The 19,481-nt window shown below is 39.8% G+C and overlaps 2 protein-coding genes across 2 annotated transcripts in view; one reads left to right on the top strand and one right to left on the bottom strand.

The window, feature by feature from the left end:
* Positions 1-16,317: 16,317 nt before the first annotated feature.
* LOC126412812 (V-type proton ATPase 16 kDa proteolipid subunit c) lies at positions 16,318-18,709 on the bottom strand. Its single transcript, XM_050082595.1, has 3 exons — positions 18,510-18,709; positions 17,926-18,115; positions 16,318-17,851 (listed from the first exon to the last, which is right to left on the bottom strand). The coding sequence occupies exons 1-3, from the start codon at positions 18,586-18,588 to the stop codon at positions 17,647-17,649; spliced, it is 474 nt and encodes a 157-aa protein (XP_049938552.1). The 5' UTR covers positions 18,589-18,709; the 3' UTR covers positions 16,318-17,646.
* Positions 18,710-19,022: 313 nt separating this feature from the next.
* LOC126412810 (periodic tryptophan protein 2 homolog) overlaps positions 19,023-19,481 on the top strand; it is a 117,721-nt gene continuing 117,262 nt past the window's right edge. Inside the window, exons 1-2 of the mRNA XM_050082593.1 lie at positions 19,023-19,147; positions 19,278-19,390. Coding sequence (XP_049938550.1) covers positions 19,130-19,147; positions 19,278-19,390 — 131 coding nt within the window. The 5' untranslated portion in view covers positions 19,023-19,129. The remainder of the gene's footprint in view (positions 19,148-19,277; positions 19,391-19,481) is intronic.

Genomic DNA, 19,481 nt, shown 5'->3' with positions numbered 1-19,481 from the left:
CGTAGGATCATCTTTATTCAAGTTGGCGCTCCTCTGCACATTGCATAGCCATGAAGCGAACTTCGAAAATGCTAGAATTATCAGCCGTCATTTCCGTATAAGCTGGCCGTCCAAATCACCTGTTCCTAATTTGTGTGACTTCTGACTGTGGGTTATCTGAAAGATGTTGTGTTCAGTGTTCTAAATACGGAAGTGGCTGAATTGAAGGCACGCATTGTGCAACGCATGCTGAACATGACCCCCGACAGACTCCGATCTGTTGTCGACACTTCTCTCGATTTCAACTTGTGGCAGGAAACGGTGGACACACATTGAACGTATGTTGCGCCAGCCTCATGACAGAAACCGATATCTTTTTGCTTTTTTATGCAGATTTTGGCCTCAGGACAATTCAGAACCGATTTTTCCCATCTATGTGGTACACCTTGCCGTGGTGGATGGGCTTACCTAACAGTGCCACACAACTGTTGACTGCATAACTTGTGCACTCATGGGCACTGAATAGTTCGGATTGCGTAATGCGCATCTCAAATGGTACCCTTCATATAGCGAGTCATCTGACATTTGTAGCCGATCACTTTCACATTAAGACGCTTACAGCCCCATCTATTGCTACAATTTTCGTCAAATTTTGTTCCATGACGTTTCCACCTGCGTCAAAAATATGCTGTTCAATTCTGACGTCATTCTGAGTACTAGTTCTCTTTCTACAACGTTTAGAACGTGGAACTTTAATTATGGGCACCCTGTACAAATAAGTCTGCCAAGAGAAGCAATAGGAGTCAGATTCCAGAAGCATACTGGAAACTGCATTCGACGGACAATTAACTTGCAGCGTGATTTCTAAAATCTTAGCAATAAGGGGGAAAGAAGCCGTAAATAAAATTGAAAATGGATAAAAGCAGTCCAATCAGGCACAATAACTATAATGCCGGCTGAATTCGATCTTAATACTATTAGATTTTTTAAAAAAAGTTTCGGATGCAACAGACGTCCGCAAATGCAGGTTCTTGCCGAACCCGTCAGCCTATCTGCATCAATCTGCGCAAAAAGATCAATCTTTTGTCCTTGATATCTGTATGACATCTGAAGAAAATTTTCTCCACTGAAACCATTGGAAGACAGTGCATTTAGTCTTTACGAATTCATAGCGCTTTTTATGAAGATTTTTATACGTTTTAGTGTTGAAACGCAGTCTTCTGCCTCTGATCTAGTTACAGGAAGCGTCAAGAGGATTTTTATCAGTTCCGTAATTGTACTAAGAACACACTGGATTTTTTTCCCCCAAGATAAATTTTGGCAGCGGAGTTCATTTGCACTATTCATGAATAACAGACCAAGGAGATCATTAAGCTCAGTTTAAAGCTTTTCTTTATCAACCATGGGATTTGCTTCAGTGGTCAGTACTATTCCTCCTGTAGTACGTTCATTCCTGCGAAGCATTTCTTGTTGAACAATTTTGCAGCTACGGTACTAAGTGTTATAGTGGCAGAATCTCTCTCCATTATATCAACATATATCCAGTCACACACTTCGTTCGCTTCTACCATGAGTCTCGTGAAAGGATTCTGGTAGTATTTAGAGTTTCTTGAAACAGTTTTGAATATTGTCATATGTGCATTAAATTTTTCACAAATTTCTCGAGATAACATTTGGTTGTAAATTATTTCAAAATTAGACAATCCGATGAAAAAGCTCTATCAAAACTTAAAATTATAATCATTCAGCTATTTCAAAATTACTGTTGGTTCTGCAATGGTTTGATCTGCATTTGATTTTCACTAAATCAAAGTAAGGCTGTTTTTAAAGGCTGCAAATTTTCATGCATTCCGTTTGTGGTCCATATATTTAAGTTCAACCTTGTGAATAAGGAGGTGAAACGCTGACGTCCATTATGCAGCTTGAGAATACACACATGTTGTGATCTTGATAAGAATTTTGGAATAGCCAGAACGTAGGAGGAGAAAAATATTATTGCATTTTGTGTAATACTAAGTGCATTTTTCATTATTAAGTTGATGTGTGTAACAGCCACAATCATTTGGATCCCAAAAATACAATAACTAATTTTTAATTTTTTTCACAAAGCTGACCTTAACAATTCTAGCAAGCAAAGAATACAAGAAGAAATTGGCAAAAAGTAAAATTGTTTTAAAGTTGTGGCTTCACTTTGGAAGCATTGGGGAATGCACCTTTAAACTACTTATTTCATGTGATACATTTTAAAATAATTTCTCATTTTTCCTCGACACAGTCCCACACTTCGAAACTTGCATGAAATCATAGTGCTTGAAACAAGCTATAGGCCGGAATAACAAGCGAAAATGGACCTAAAAATTTATAAACTTATATCAAAAGTACACATTGCTCCAGAAGTTTCATTTCGAAACGACTCCTAACAACAGTGCTACAAACTCAAATCCACGCCACAATATCTTTAGATATACTTACTTTCACAGTCTACGATCTCAATATGATCACCATGCGGAAAAAAAAGTACAATTTCATACAATCATGTAGAGCAATCTCCGCGCTGACCGTTGCTTTGAACGCTGTAATTTGTCCGCTACAACGCACTACATTCGTAGAAGTACCTCAGTGTATCAGTAGATATGTTTATCTTGCAATAGCATCAGTGGTTTCAGGCAGACGCCACTGGTATTCTAAGTGATAAACTGGTTTGATTTTTGCTTCAACCCCAGTTTTTTTCTCTCTCCTTCCATGACATTTCCGACATGAAATGTCTGGGAAATCAGTTTTTGTCGACACCCTATTACTCTATGCTTCTCGTCAGTAATATACGAGTAACATCTGCGGTTTGATTTTCTGCAACAACGAATTCTCAAAAACGCTCAAATATTTCTGCAGTCAATACTTACTGTAGAAGAAGAAACATCTGACTGTGTTCCAAAATATTTGTTGTGGTAACAGGCATGACAGACACAAAGGAAGCTTTTCCAGTTTCTTCCTCATTTCCTTTGTAGCAGGCTATCGAGTATCTGATTGTGGATTTCTTAGGAACACGTTCTAAGTCCTTACAGCCATATAAGTGATTCTTCAAATTCGAATAATTTGGATGCAAAGTTTACAAGGGGGTGATCAAAGAGTTTCCATTTGAGGGCCTTGCTTCATCGTATATGCAATGTAGCGCGAATCCGATGCGGGTATACCATAATTAATGTCGTAAACGCATACAGTTGGAAGTACACGATACTAGAAGCAAAAAAGTCTCAGTAAACATAGGGTCGAAAATGCATACCATCAGAGCTACGAGCAATTTTTCATCTTCGATACTGTGAAACAAATCTCTTCTACTGTAAGCTCTTTGATTTCCACATTTCGGGAAGTGGCAGTATGTACCAAAACAAGAAAAAATGTCTAGTAAATATGTGCTCTAAAATGCATATCTTAAAAGTTATAAGCATTTGTTCATTAGAAGAGTTACGTTTCAAAGTAGTGAAGATTAAGTGCTCATAGCTCTTAAAGTATGGGCTGGCCACTGTGGCCGAACGGTTCTAGGCGCTTCAGTCCCGAATCACGCTGCTGCTACGGTCGCAGGTTCGAATTCCGCCTCGGGCATGGATGTGTGTGATGTCCTTAGGTTAGTTAGGTTTAAGTAGTTCTAAGTGTAGGGGACTGATGACCTCAGATGTTAAGTCCCATAGTGCTTAGAGCCATTTGACCATTTTCTTAACGTATGCTTTTTACAGCACATGTTTACTGGACATTTTTTCCTTGTTTTGGTTCATACTGCTACTTCCCAAAATATGGAAAGCCAAGAGCTTGCACTAGAAGAGATTTGTTGCACAGCATCGAAGATGAAAAATTGCTCGTAGCTCTTGTGGTATGCATCTTCGACCCCATGTTTACTGACACTTTTTTGCTTCTAGTATCGTGTACTTTCAACTGTATGCGTTTACGCTATTAATTATAATACACCCTGTATAAGCGCCAACATATAGGCAAGGAATCGGTGTGGCATTCATTTCTTCTCGACACGCGTGCGGTAAATGCGAAAGCGTGGACTATAGCGACGTTTATTACCAGATGCGTTCAGATGGGATAAACATGCTATTATTCTGTTGTCTGCCGAAAGACGACAACCGGAAGACATCCATCGGATAATAAAGAATGTGTTTGGGGCATCATGTCTGTCTAAAATCACCTTGTGGAATGGTGGTGGTGCTTCATGATAACGCACGTCCCCATAGCACAAATGTCGTAAACGCAGAAATTACGCCAAATCAAGCGGGAGGCAGTCTAGCATCCGTGCTATAGATCTACATCTACATCCATACTCCGCAAGCCACCTGACGGTGTGTGGCGGAGGGTACCGTGAGTACCTCTATCGGTTCTCCCTTCTATCCCAGTCTCGTATTGTTCGTGGAAAGAAGGATTGTCGGTATGCTTCTGTGTGGGCTGTAATCTATCTAATTTTATCCTCATGGTCTCTTCGCGAGATATACGTAGGAGGGAGTAATATACTGCTTGACTCCTCGGTGAAGGTATGTTCTCGAAACTTTAACAAAAGCCCGTACCGAGCTACTGAGCCTCTCTCCTGCAGAGTCTTCCACTGGAGTTTATCTATCATATCCGTAACGCTTTCGCGATTACTAAATGATCCTGTAACGAAGCGCGCTGCTCTCCGTTGGATCTTCTCTCTCTCTTCTATCAACCCTATCTGGTACGGATCCCACACTGCTGAGCAGTATTCAAGCAGTGGGCGAACAAGCGTACTGTAACCTACTTCCTTTGTTTTCGGATTGCATTTCCTTAGGATTCTTCCAATGAATCTCAGTCTGGCATCTGCTTTACTGATGATCAACTTTATATGATCATCCATTTTAAATCACTCCTAATGCATACTCCCAGATAATTTATGGAATTAACTGCTTCCAGTTGCTGACCCGCTATTTTGCAGCTAAATGATAAGGGATCTTTCTTTCTATGTATTCGCAGCACATTACACTTGTCTACATTGAGATTCAATTGCCATTCCCTGCAAAAATGGTTCAAATGGCTCTGAGCACTATGGGACTTAACATCTATGGTCATCAGTCCCCTAGAACTTAGAACTACTTAAACCTAACTAATCTAAGGACAGCACACAACACCCAGTCATCACGAGGCAGAGAAAATCCTTGACCCCGCCAGGAATCTAACCCGGGAACCCGGGCGTGGGAAGCGAGAACGCTACCGCACGACCACGAGCTGCGGACCATTCCCTGCACCATGCATCAATTCATCATCTGCAAAAAGCCTCAGTGAACTTCCGATGTCATCCACAATGTCATTTATGTATATTGTGAATAGCAACGGTCCTATGACACTCCCCTGCGGCACACCTGAAATCACTCTTACTTCGGAAGACACCTCTCCACTGACAAAGACATGCTGCGTTCTGTTATCTAGTAACTCTTCAATCCAATCACACAAGTTTGTCTGATAGTCCATTTGCTCTTACTTTGTTCATTAAACGACTGTGGGGAACTGTATCGAATGCCTTGCGGAAGTCAAGAAACACGGCATCTACCTGTGAACCCGTGTCTACGGCCCTCTGAGTCTCGTGGACGAATAGCGCGAGCTGGGTTTCACACGACCGTCTTTTTCGAAACCCATGCTGATTCCTACAGAGTAGATTTCTAGTCTCCAGAAAAGTCATTATACTCTAACATAATACGTGTTCCAAACTTCGACAACTGATCGACGTTAGAGATATAGGTCTATAGTTCTGCACATCTGTTCGACGTCCCTTCTTGAAAACGGGGATGACCTGTGCCCTTTTCCAATCCTTTGGAACGCTACGCTCTTCTAGAGACCTACGGTACACCGTTGCAAGAAGGGGGGCAAGTTCCTTCGCGTACTCTGTGTAAAATCGAACTGGTATCCCATCAGGTCCAGCGGCCTTTCCTCTTTTGAGCGATTTTAATTGTTTCTCTATCCCTCTGTCGTCTATTTCGATATCTACCATTTTGTCATCTGTGAGACAATATACAGAAGGAACTACAGTGCAGTCTTCCTCTGTGAAACAGCTTTGGAAAAAGACATTCAGTGTTTCGGCCTTTAGTCTGTTATCCTCTGTTTCAGTACCATTTTGGTCACAGAGTGTCTGGACATTTTGTTTTGATCCACCTACCGCTTTGACATAAGACCAACATTTCTTAGAATTTTCTGCCAAGTCAGTATATAGAACTTTACTTTCGAATTCATTGAACGCCTCTCGCATAGCCCTCTTCACACTACATTTCGCTTCGCGTAATTTTTGTTTGTCTGCAAGGCTTTGGCTGATCTCTCCCCATGCCATTATCACGCCTTCGGTCCGCCAAGAAAGGTCTTTAATGGTCGACGATTGCTAACGGATGACGGTGCGCAGCAAGCAGTCACGAACTTCACGCAGCACGACAAGTGTTTTACCAAGCGGGTATCTTCAACCTGGAGCGTCGGTTGGATGTTTTCCTCAATGCTCACGGTGATTTTGCCTCCTCATTGGCATACCAAATCTGGACTGGGCGGCCTTCGAACGGAAACCTTTTGATCGTCCGTCATACTAATCCTCTAAATACCTCTTTATTTACCGAATCTTTTTTTTTTCATCTTGAGTATGTATGGGAGTTTCAAAATGTTCGCAGAACATGAAGTCTATTATGGACCAAATAACACGGTTCTTTTTCATCTCTATATCTTGCTCATTAGTTTAAAGTCTGTATGCCTCATTAAGCTTCTCCTTGATACTAATGGTTCCTAAAAGTGACAGTTTTACTACATTATCTGCGAGCTTCTTTGATTTCTCACAATTTTAGTTTATCTTATTTAAAATAATATTTTTTTCCACATTACACCACCTCCAGACAGTAAAGTGAAACAATGCATATTTTTACTTCACAGCCGCAAAACCAAATATTCCGTTCAAGACATTCAGAATTACAGCTACGAATAAAATTTACTTTGTTGCCTGTGCCTGGGCGAGGTATTATGACATTAGATATTGAATGACCTCTGTTCTTAAGTGCGTCTTTCTCAAGCGGAGAGAGCTGTGAAAATTGAAGCTTTTGAAGTTCGCTTACAGAACTTACTTCCTGGGGACGCAAGGCCATAATTGAACTTTCCCTTGAAACAACAGAACCGAAAAAATTAGACAGTTGTTGGAAGTAGGATGATGATAATCTAATTACATACGTTATATCATTCACAATAATGGTACAAGGTTAAACAGAACACACAAGGTAAAAAAAGAAGACTACCTTCCCCCCGCACCAGTATTAGGGTCGGCACTGCAAAAGCGACAGTTCTCCCTCTTCATCGCATGCAGCTCCTAGTCAGTCAACGAAAGAATAATAGGGGAAAGAAATGGTGCAGTCGCGAACTTTTGTACAGGGGGAGAGGGGGAGAGAGAAAGTAGTGAACATACTAAAAACGCTGGGGGAGTGGGAGTATGAAGACCATTTTTTTCGTTGTTCTTCAATGTCTCGAAAATCGGGGCGTCTAGCTAAAATGTTCCCCCGTATAAAATTAAACTGCATTCAATTTTATACAAAAAATTGTCCCATTCGTTCCCTACGTTAACAGTTTCCACGTTGCTGACAAGGAAACCTCCCCATCACACCCCCCCTCAGATTTAGTTGTAAGCTGGCACAGTGGATAGGCCTTGAAAAACTGAACACAGATCGATAGAGAAAACTCCCAAGAAAGTGATGAAAACATAAGAGTTTGTCACATAAACTGAAAATAACAAATTAAAATTTTCACTGGAAGGAGGACCTGAACCAAGGACCTCTCGTTCCGTTTGTTTATTGCAACACGCGTTTAGCTTCTATTATTTTTAAGCATCTTCAGTGGCCTGTAATACACGCTTCTTTTTATACATGTAATAAACGCACATTTTGTGTGTGTGTGTGTGTGTGTGTGTGTGTGTGTGTGTGTGTGTGTTTGTTTTGAATCAAATGCGAGTGAAAGTACACCGGAAAGCAGTCAACTGGAGCATGGAGACTAATGAACACATCTCCAGAACCACACATATGGGCTAACAGCGCCAGAAATCCTAAGTACACCCAACGATAATTTCACATCACGAAATTTGTACTTCAAAAGTTGAGTCTAACCTAAAAACAAGAGAAAAACACGACAAAATGTAACAGTAACGTAATTACCACATAATACGTTTATTATATGTATAAAAAGAAATATGTATTACAGGCCACAGAAGATGCTTCACAAGTATAACAAGCGAAACGCGTATGGCAATAAACAAACTGCCTTCAGTTAGTTGCATAGACGAACATACCTCCACGAATAAAATACACTCCAGCAAACAACGGCTGAGAAGTGTATAATTTGTAAGTATGATACTGTCAGTGACCTACGTAGTTGTGGCGAGTAAAGGGCTGGACTGGTAAATGTGGCACCTTGCGGCTGTCCGAAGTTGACACTATTGCACAACCGTGTAATCTGTTGTTGTCATTTGGTGGTGAGTTCATGAATGACCAGAACGGCACTGCACTTCTCTCATCATTAACTGTGTTGCTTGTAAAGTGCATAAATCTCTTCCATTCAGGAATTCCTGCCACTTTTATAGTGGGCTGCACTCAGAAGAGCCACTTACCACACATGCATAGTGTACCCTCCAAGGTAGGTGTGAATAAGTTTTATGGAACTGAACTCATCATTTTGAAGTCTAGAACAGTAAACTGCAGTAACACATTGCTTGACTTACGTCGAAAGGTAAGAAGTACCATAAAACCTAGGTGACCTACTTATGTTGTAGAGGCAGAAAATTTAAGTCTCTGTGGCTCATCAGCTGTTGGGAGAGACGATACCCATCACGCTGTGGGAAGTATTCCAGTCAGTGATAACGGAGACTATGAAGTCGACATTGTTGATAAATATTGACACCAAGTTACGCTTGGGACAGGCTCTTCACTGTGGTAGACAGTTGACTTTTAAATTATACAGCTCACTTAATAACTGCAAATAAGTATTCATTTGATAAACTCTAAACAATTCTACCATATAAACGCGAACGAAGTCATTTTGTCAACTCACAGAGGAATGATGGGGAGGCATAATGTGTCTGCAAAATGAAAATCGAGACGCACCCGTTGTGTGGGGGAGGGGGGGGGGGGGGAGGGGGAGTTGTCTTTCCCGGAAAACGCTACAGCTAATGTAAAGGGTGACAAAGAATCAATATTCCCTCTAGCAGTGGAGAACAGTGATGCAGAACTTTACGTAGATTCTGTCCGTATGAGTTTCGTTAGTTATTTCATATCTGTATTCCAGGCAGTGTCAATGCAGTTTGTGGAAAATAAACACCCCCGGACATGTCTGTGCACTGCGTTGCCAGCGACTGATATCGCACGTTGCTCTTTGTGGTTTAATGGGGTGGATAAGAGTGGGAAATGACCTGCTCGCTCGTAAGACCTATAAGGAGGGAAGTACATAACTACAATCCGGCGACCTGAACACAATTTGTCCCTTAATATGGCTCCGCTGCACTTACACGTGTACACACTAATATTTTTCGTTACCCCACTTCATTTAACAGTAAACAATTTTATACCATTTAAACACTATTTTTAATATCTGCGATTTTTCCATCTCCTTCAACGCGAAACTACTAGTCAGAGAAAAAATGAACCGGAATTTAATTTAGTTTAATTTTGTACTAGGAAACACTATCGCTAGGAACCTCGGGTTTAGAGTTTTTCAAGAAAAATTTTAAAAGTGACCTTGGAACGACCCCCACCCCCGCATTAATCCCAACAGTAGGGATTATTAGTACCGGTATGTTGTTCATGACACTTCCTCCTAGCAGTGTACAAAAATTATTTTTTTCTCCTATTTGACAGTTTATCTTCATTGACTGGGCTACATGTGAGCATGTGCGCAACAGCCAAATACCACGCCGCTGGAACTTCAGCGCACTGTTACACACTAAGATTAATGATTACGTACTGTACAAGTATAAAGAAAGAATTATTAAATTTTATCGGTAAAATAAATTAGAAATAGGGAGTGCTGCAGCGTCTCGACGCTTGAAATCATTCTTAAGTTTCTGTGGGAGTCGCTAAGTGCTCTTATTATTTAACACTGGATGAATATAGTCTGGGTAATTTGCGCCCCATTTCAAGCAAAAGCTAGCTTTTCACGCATCTCAATGTTTATGAGGCCACAATATCTCCTGAACTGTGTGTCATATAATAATAAAATTTTGCAGGTACATTCAGTGATATATGTTAATACTGTCTGCAAACTGTGTTACGAATAGAGTCGGTACCAAAGAAGTAATAAAACGTCATGCCTGATGCTCAAGTTTCACTGCACGAAAATCGGAAATGTAGCAAGAGAAATTTTTTGCATTTCACCATTCGCGTGTGGGTGGGGGAGGGAATCAGCAAGATCATGAGAGTAACGCAAAGGTTTGAAACTGTGTGTAAAGTTTGTTGGAATTCACTAAGGGCTCTCAGTCTCAAATACTGGATGAATATATTTTGGGTATTTGCGCGCCGTGTTACGCTGTCTCGACACAAACACGCAGTTTCTAACTAATACTTGTCTTATTGGCCTTGAACCAGCATTCTCTAGATCTCCCAGTAACGGCCGAGAATTCAGTTAGCTTCACGTGCCCAAGGAACAACAATGTGGCTCACTACGATAGTATCATTTCTTCTTGCTTGACCGTCAGTGAACATTGTAAGTAGCTTCTACATTTGAATCTTGCCACTATGTCAAATTACGCGAGCTAGTGAAAAGGGCATCCAAACCCTTTAAAGTTAAAATAATACTGACAACAGCGATTAGTAACATGAGTTCTTTGACATAAGGAAATAGTCTCTCTATAGAATTCTTACACGTGTACGTACAACAACGTCTCAGATTCTACTGTGTGAACGCTTGTGGAGAGAAACTTTGCCATCTCTGTGGCTTGAACAAGGGTTCTCCACATTGATGCCAGTTGCGAAATTTCTCTCTGCAAATTCGTTCCATTTTCCAGGTAGAACACCTTGCTCCAACATTCCTTAAATGCATGAACGAAATTTCCACCATTCCGTCTTCGACAGACATTTATGAACTGCAAACAGTAAGTCTCAGGCGAATGTGTGTCGCTTTTAAGGTAGCACCTGCTACTTCGATGGTGCAGCAAGCGTTTAAGAAACCCAAGTAGTTTATAAACGTTTTCCTCTTACATCTTACCACCCGAAAGTTTCGGTGCTATATTTCAACGCTATCTACATTATACTTAGTAAGCCACCTAATCGTGTGTGGCGGAGGGTACTTTCGGTACCCACTATCTGACCCCTCCAAGCCTGTTCCACTCGCGGATAGTGCGTGGGAAACACGATTGTCGGTAAGGCTCTACATTGGCTCGAATTTTCTCCTCGTGGTCAATATGCGAGATGCATGTCAGGGGAAAGTAATATGTTTGACTCCTGAAAAGTGCTGTCCCGAAGTTTCAGTAGTAAATCTCTCCGTGATGCACTGACAGAAAAATATTGACAATTTATACGGGAAAACAACGAATGGGATGAGGGGGATATATCTGTTTACCCTACAACAGATTCCTTCGAATTCTACTGTCACTAACATCGTCTCTCGTCAGTAAGATTTTGATCCCCCCCCCCGTTGATTTCCCTCTATCTTCTGCACGACTCGCTTAAAGAAATAACCAGTAAACCCCCAACTCTTAACACGTCGACTGCCGCGTGGACGCCGCCAGTCACAGCAGAACAGCCTCAGCCGTGTGCCTCGCCTGGCGGCGAAACCTCAGCGTTCGGCAGTGGACGTGTTAATTCTCACTTCTGATTACAAATGAGTTAACGCGTTAAATATTTGACGATAAATACGTAAGCGTAGAAAACTTTACAAAAGGTCTGATATGTTCAAACTTACTGCTTCGAAGCATGCTGCCTTGGGATGGTAGGTCCGCAATTGTTTAGTACAGAAATTTGATAGTTTTATTTTCTGTCATTCAGATTCGACAGACACGTAGTCTAACTTATCAATGAGAGTACTTGTTGCTCACAGTTTGACTTTCTATACAGAAGCTATTCGTATGTTCTGGCATCGTGTGACTAGTCACAGTTAAAAACGCGTGTGGTTTGAGAATGGGCATGTCAGCTCGAAAGTGGTGATAACCACTGAAGCGACAATTGTATATTCATGCAACTAAGACGGACAAAGTATCAAATTTCCTCATTAGGTTTTAGGGTGAGTATATTACGGCAATTTTCACTCCGTTTCAAGTAAAAGCTGTTTTCCCTCACATCTAAACGTTTCCCGAACTATGTCCCGTACAATGATAGTTTTGTGCAGGTACGATCGCTGGTAAATGTCGAGACTGTCTGCAAAAATGCGTTGCAAATAGAAGTGAACACATCATGGCTAGGCGGCAGTTTTATAGCATTAACTGCGAAAATGTAAGCGATAACCTTTCATTATTTTGTGAAATTATACCTAAGATTTGCTGCAAACCGCTAAGGGACACACACACACACACACAGTCTGGGTATTGGCGCGCTATGAATTGCGCTACCTCAAGAGACAGTTTATAACTAATATTTGTCTTGTGTTTTACACATAAGACTATACCTCTGAATAGATGTCAGGATTTTAAATTCTATCACTATTTTCAGTATATGAGTAACATCACTTTGTTGCCCTGGAAACCATTAGATAGGCAACCCTCAACTGTATCCGGTTTCCGTGCCCGGCATAGTCTTAGTAATCAACCCCATAACGTCATTTTCGGGCCTGATTTGCTTTGTGTGAATTGCTTCATTACTCTTGCGCATTTACTGTAATAGGTGTAATTTTGTAAATACTGATTTACTTTCATGTACAGACAACTGTTAAATGGAAATAATTAAGGGAAAGTTATTTTTTAATGCGCAGTCAGATCAAGGTTCAAGGATGCGTAGAAAAATGTATCTCAGACTCCAGCTAGTATGGGCCACAGTCAAGCAACAACGCCATTGGGTGCTCTACGCATGGGAAAAACCTCCTGGACAAAATGTGTTCACACGTTTCTCAAATGACAATGGCACGGTACTATGACCCCGAAGGGAGATGAGTGCCTCTTGGGAATCTAAGTGCTTTGGCTCTCCTCTTCCTGAACAGCTGACTTCAGTCCTGAGCACACCCGGACGCCATCAGGGAATTGCTCTTACCCCAAGCGTCTCGCCTCCCTTTTTCCTATTACATGTTAACTGTGTCAGGTTTCGCTAGTAATTATGATACGCACTTTACTCAGATCTAGCACTTAATAGCGTGGGCGGGGGATGGGGTTTGGAGTGGTCGTCGGCTCAGCTTTCCACCCGAAGCTGCAGCTTTTGTCGTTTCGTCCTTGGTCCTGTCTCAAACCACGCAGCGGCCGAGCTGCCATGGGATAAAAATCATTCCCAAACGGTGCCTCCAGCAGCAGCAGCAGCAGAGCTAAAGCGGGTGCTGAACACTACTTATTAGAGTGTTATTCAATTGCTTGAGTGCATATATATAAGAACACAGATAAGATTTTCCAGCATATGCTGAGACATTGATATCAAGATGTTTGTTGCCTCTATACATATTTAAGCAACAAATTAGTGAACTTAACCAGCAGCATAGTTTTGATTGTACAGTTTTATGTAGTAGCTGTGCTGTATCAATCTACTGTAAAAACTAATACTGTGGCTCACAAGACATGGGTTCACAATTTCTCATTTAAATAAAGTCACCCAATGATCAAGGTTATATTACACTCCAACTGAAAACTTCTGAATACTGTCAACCTCTCATGTTTGTAAACAATGCATCAGTCATTAGGAATGTAACTCATGAGCTGAAGAGAATCCAACCTTTAACCAAAGTGGATTAGTTTTTACCTCACTTTAGAACCCCTCAATATTCAAGCAATGATGCTCAGCATTCTCTTCATAGCATTTTTACATATGCAACTGCAAATTTTTCAACACTGGTAGTAACATATCAGGATTCAGACCAATTTTAGAGCTACTCCTACACCTTGGGCACTGAACAGTTATCTTTATACTAGTGGGATAAGAATGGTATTGTCAGCCCTTTGCTACATAAAGGTGTCAGTTCATATTTCAACATTCATCCTATACTTAAACCTAAGGAAAGTGCAACAAATCACATTTTTCCTTCCAAGTTAAAGTTTTACTTCAAATACTGATGCAATGTCTACTCTAACAATATGCCTATCCTTAAGGCCAAAACCTGTGTCACTTTCAAAACTAGACTATACTGCACACTATCATTTTGATTCACAATTAGCCTAATGAAATGGACAAACAATTATGGAATTTTGTGGCTATTTTCATTCAGAGAAAACATGAATCAAATATAAGCTTCAAGCCTGCAAAAGTGTGACCAGAATATGTTTTAACATGCCAGTGTCAAGCCCATTAGAGATACAGAGCTGGTTCTGAATGGGGGAAGGAAACTGGCCAAATCCAAATAAAATGAAACATCGCAGCATCTACAATAACAATGTTTGGGGAAACTACAAAAAAATTTAATCTGTATAGCCAATAAGGATCTGAACTGTTATTCTGATAGTCTTAAATTCTCAATGTTACAGATACAAGACCAACTGTCATTTCATAAATTTTCTAGGCTCAGTACCCATGACACCCAACTGACAACCTTGCCCAGAAGCTGCCATGTAGTACAGTCAATTTACTAACAAGCAGTTGGAGGGAAAAGCAATTTCATTTTTTCTACAGAGTATACACAAGATATTACAGTGTACAACAGATCTGCTGCTGAATGGGACCCACTGGCACATTTAACAACCAGTGTTTGGACAGCATGATCTATCACTGATTGTTGTTACCAGTAAAATGCTGGTAATTAACAGGTTTCATGAATGTGATAAAGTGAAGTCACATTTGCACTTTATAATTATGGCAAAACTGACCAAAATCTTCACTTTGGGGGAGGGCATATGTTATAAACTAAGGAAATTCTTTAACACTCCATCTTTAAGTGGTAGAAATATATTTAGGACCATATTACACTGTTAAAGTTTTAATATTAAGACTACAAATGTGACAGTGGGGGTACCTTGCTTAATGGTGTGTGATCATAGACTTTCTACTTAAATCTTTAACAGTTTAATACAGGCATTATAAATTGCAGGCTATTGCTGAAATTACATTTATGTCCTCCAAACAGAAGCCTATTCTTTGAAACTAAGATCCTAACAAAAGATAAAACAATCCACACATTGAAATGCAACTCCTGAACTGAGTCATGAAACCATCTTTTAGACTTCTGCCTAAGCAACACAGTAATATTTGTTATTTGAGAATGTTATCAATTACTTTCCTCATTCCACAGCCTGTCTACAAATTCTGATCAACTGCTTTTATAATATTTAAATCTTCACATCTGTGACTACCCTGTGTTCTTTGTGATGCTGCCCATACAGACTTCCCACTATAGCAAGACGTATTTCCTCAATTTTATACACTAAGCACACAACCAAATTCTGTATAGACAATCCAACAATTAACTAAAACTTGATGATCCTCATCACGTAACATGACATCTTTGGCAGTAACAGTTTACTGGGAATTAGGCCATGGTTAATGGAAGTGTCAGCAGAGAAGTAAACCCTGGCTTTTCATGTGGATCCTGACATCACTTAATTGAATACTTAAAAACTAGACACAAGTAACATTTTTAGTTTATAGTAAAGCAACTTGCAGTTAATGTTTTAGCAAATTACAGACCTGGTTTTATAACAATTTATTTCCAGTTGTACAATTCATTTGACTTTATGGGCTGAGAATTACACCTTAGCAATCACTGCTACTTAGACTAATATTTGAGAGTTTTATGCAATGTGTCTTGCCCTCAATTATGAACACAAACCTGACATGTGGACAATGTACCATCTTTTCTGCCTACAAGTAACTCATGATCATTTTAATTAATCAGAAACTTACCAATTGTACAAAAAGTAGATGCAGAATACCAACAACTTGCAATACAAAGGAATCTAACAGCTTGGTTTACTATGTTTTCAGGTGAGTTTCTATCTAATTTTAATGTATTCAATATTTTGACAAAATGTATTAAGGTTAGAGTGTCATCAGAATGAATACAATAAAAACCACTGCTTGCAAAAACTCAAAATAGTAATGCAGCAATGCTTTGCCACTGGTCTTTACAAAAGATTTTCAGTTACATGGCTGATCTGAAAGTGTAACTGTCACCCTTGTCATTCCCATTTCCATTCCAGGCAGCCACAGAAGTACGGTGAAAAAATGCTAACAGTTACTTCAAAACATGTAGAAAAGGAGAGTTAAATGAAGGCAGTTTAAATTCCAAGTAGTCTGTATTTACACAACAGTTAGGTATCCAATATTTAACGGCTCACACTTTCATACAAAGTTGCTAATGTTTTTAGTAAGCATTGTCACATACACAATTCCCAATGCTGTCTCAATTTAACACTATTGTACAATGCTAAAATCTTAACTGCTCTGAACAGGGATTTTGAAGGCTTTACTTTGGAAAAAAAAAGACCATATGGCTCCAATTACACAAAAATTAAAAAGGGCACTTTACAAGGAAATCTTGATTTATTTACATTCAAAAAAATCTAATCTCAACTACTGGAATGAAAATGTTCAGCCTTCACCCAAGTTAAATACATTTTCACTATTACCAACATGTACAAATAAGATGCAGTTTGAAATTACACTACCTATACATACAATTCATTGACTATATCATTCTGAGACACACACACACACACACACACACACACACACACACACACACACTATACTACATATTCACACATATGCTTAATGTATAGTGGAGATTCAAACAACGTCTGCATATCAAAGAAAGATTACTTGGGCAGGCACAATTTTCCTCTGGTGACCTTTCTCATAGAACATGCCATATCAGTTGCCACAAATACTACACCAGCATCAATAACTGGGGCAGAATTTGTGTCCAATATAAATACTGAACTTTTAAACTACCAGGGACCAATAAGTAAAATAATATCACAGGTCCTTCAGCATGTACAAATTGCCTCAAGTAACTGTCTTCCCTGGCAATGTCAGTGACGATAAATTAACACCTAATGACTTAATGGAATGTAAACCGCGTTCACTGAGTCTTAATGATTCTATGCTATTTCACACCCTGACTAAAGACACCACAATTTATTTATTCAATTTTTTCAAAGTCGATAACATTAATACCATTTTGCACCAAATAATTAACATGCCCATGTAAAACACTGCAGCTTTTTGCAAAAAAAATCTCTACAACTTTTGATACGAGCACAGTTTTAAACAAAACGATTGTGCAGTTTCAACAGTTATATACATCAAACAGTTTCAAAAAAAAAAGGTTTTCATAGAGTATATACAAAGTAACAAAATTATCCGATGATTTATGGGTTAACGAACTGCTGCTTCTTTCAAACTGAAGCACCAAACTGCCTAATTTCGAAATATGCCACATTACATACATTGTGCTACTTTTCATCCAAGTGTCAAATTGTAAACGAGGTGGCTGCTGTAGGAAGTCAACTCACAATGAAGGCATGATTCACAATAAGATGACTTCCACGAACAAAATCTTTCATGCAGATGACTGATGGAAACACGTTTACCAAAGGGCAATTTATTTGGTATACAAGTAGATAGCGACAATAAGTCCATAAAGACCTAACACCTCAGCGAAAATGAGAATCAAAATCATTCCTACAAACAGACGTGGTTGTTGAGCAGTTCCTCTAACTCCAGCATCGCCTACGATGCCGATAGCAAATCCTGCTGCCAGCCCGCTAAATCCGACGGCCAATCCTGCCCCCAAGTGGACAAATCCCCTGGAAGACATGAAGTTTGTCAGTAAAGAATATTTACAAGAAATCTTTAGCCAGTCTAATTTCTAACTACTTACTTAAATAAAGTGTAGCTGGCGGGCTCCTCAAGAGCTCCTGCTATCAATACTGCTACGACCAAGCCGTAAATTGCGATGATACCAGCCATGACAACGGGGATTATAGACTTCATAATCAGCTCTGGTCGCATTACAGACATCGCTGCAATACCCGTACCGGACTTCGCAGTTCCGTATGCTGCTCCCAGAGCTAAAAACAAATTCAACATATTTCAAAATCCCACCGAACCCTTGTGAAAACACTGAAATAACACTATGTATCCAACACGCCCCTTTTGTATTACAGGGGGGAAAACTGTAGTGGGAGCGTTATTTTACACACACAAAAGCGTTAATAATCTTAGCCCACTCATCCTTTGCGTCGGGCCCCGATCTATGAAGATAGCACCCTTAAAGCATGTGCGGCTATTTAAGAGATAGATTTCTATCATATCTTAGGGATCGAGGGAGAGTGTTTTCCCCTAACCTGTGGGTTTATCTACCGAGAAGCTATCTCATTCTTGCGAACAGGACTACAGTATTATGGTAATACATTTCATCATCTAACATTCACCAATCAATACGTATTAAGGTAGATTACTCACAGCTGAAAATTATTGCAGATGCAGCCCCCATTACTCCAAAGAAAGGGCCGTAGATTGGACGATCTTCTCCTAACGCCATTTTTGCTGAGTATTTTCTGAACAATCACCCACCAGACTCCACACGCACTACACCACACTACTCAGCCTCTGTCAAATATGGCCTACACAGTGGTATGGATCATGTGATGGGTTGAACTTTTCTGGCTCACCGCATTTGTGTACTCAATGTCTATTGGTCGAGAGCTGTTTCAGCCCTCTGCAGTTAGCGAATAGGAACTGCCGTTGGAAATACTGCTATGACGTCACATTGTAGGCTCGCCGACTAAATAATGAAATTTATGTTGAACTAACGGGGTTCAATGTATTTTTCTTTAACTTAAATTTCAATAAGATAGACATAAAAATATTTCTTGTTCTGCATATTACAAATATATTTCTCTCCGCAGGACGATAGTCAAATATTGAATCTTTGCCCTGCGCCCCCTTGCAGAAGTTCTTGAATCTTTGATTGTACAATAACAAAGACGAAGCGGATTGCGGTTGTATTTGAAGTTCCCATGTGGGATTTGGAGTTTGTAGCAGAAGTATAGATAGAAATATTTTCATTTTTTCAAATCGACATGAAGTTCTGTTACAAGGTAATGTAATTCGTATCTTTTGTCTTTGACAGATTGATGAGTGTACATTGTAAATTAATAAGATCATGTTTTTGTGTTTATTTGACACTGGACGTAGCAACCCATCAGCGATGTAATTTCTTTATTTCAGTTTTCCAACTTACTTGGAACAGTGTACAGGAAAGGCAATCTATTGTTTACACCGGACGGTGACTCGGTTGTTAGCCCAGTAGGAAACAGGATAACGATTTACGATTTGAAAAAGTAAGAGTACTGTTTATACATCAAAATTAAATGATATCTAGAATGTATCAAATATTGTCATTTACTGTTATAAACCAAACGTATGATTTAT

This window comes from Schistocerca serialis, chromosome 7 (genome assembly GCF_023864345.2).
Source record: "Schistocerca serialis cubense isolate TAMUIC-IGC-003099 chromosome 7, iqSchSeri2.2, whole genome shotgun sequence".
NCBI lineage: Eukaryota > Metazoa > Arthropoda > Insecta > Orthoptera > Acrididae > Schistocerca > Schistocerca serialis.
The sequence above is the reverse complement of the archived record's forward strand: the minus strand, read 5'-3'. Positions and strand labels throughout refer to the sequence as shown.

Excerpts from the sequence above, each read along its gene's own strand:
- LOC126412812 (XM_050082595.1), bottom strand. The coding sequence starts at position 18,588 with ATGGCGTTAGGAGAAGATCGTCCAATCTACGGCCCTTTCTTTGGAGTA. Across the intron at positions 18,116-18,509 it reads ATCTGCAATAATTTTCAGCT|CTCTGGGAGCAGCATACGGA; the intron begins GTGAGTAATCTA and ends ATTTGTTTTTAG. Across the intron at positions 17,852-17,925 it reads GCCAGCTACACTTTATTTAA|GGGATTTGTCCACTTGGGGG; the intron begins GTAAGTAGTTAG and ends CATGTCTTCCAG.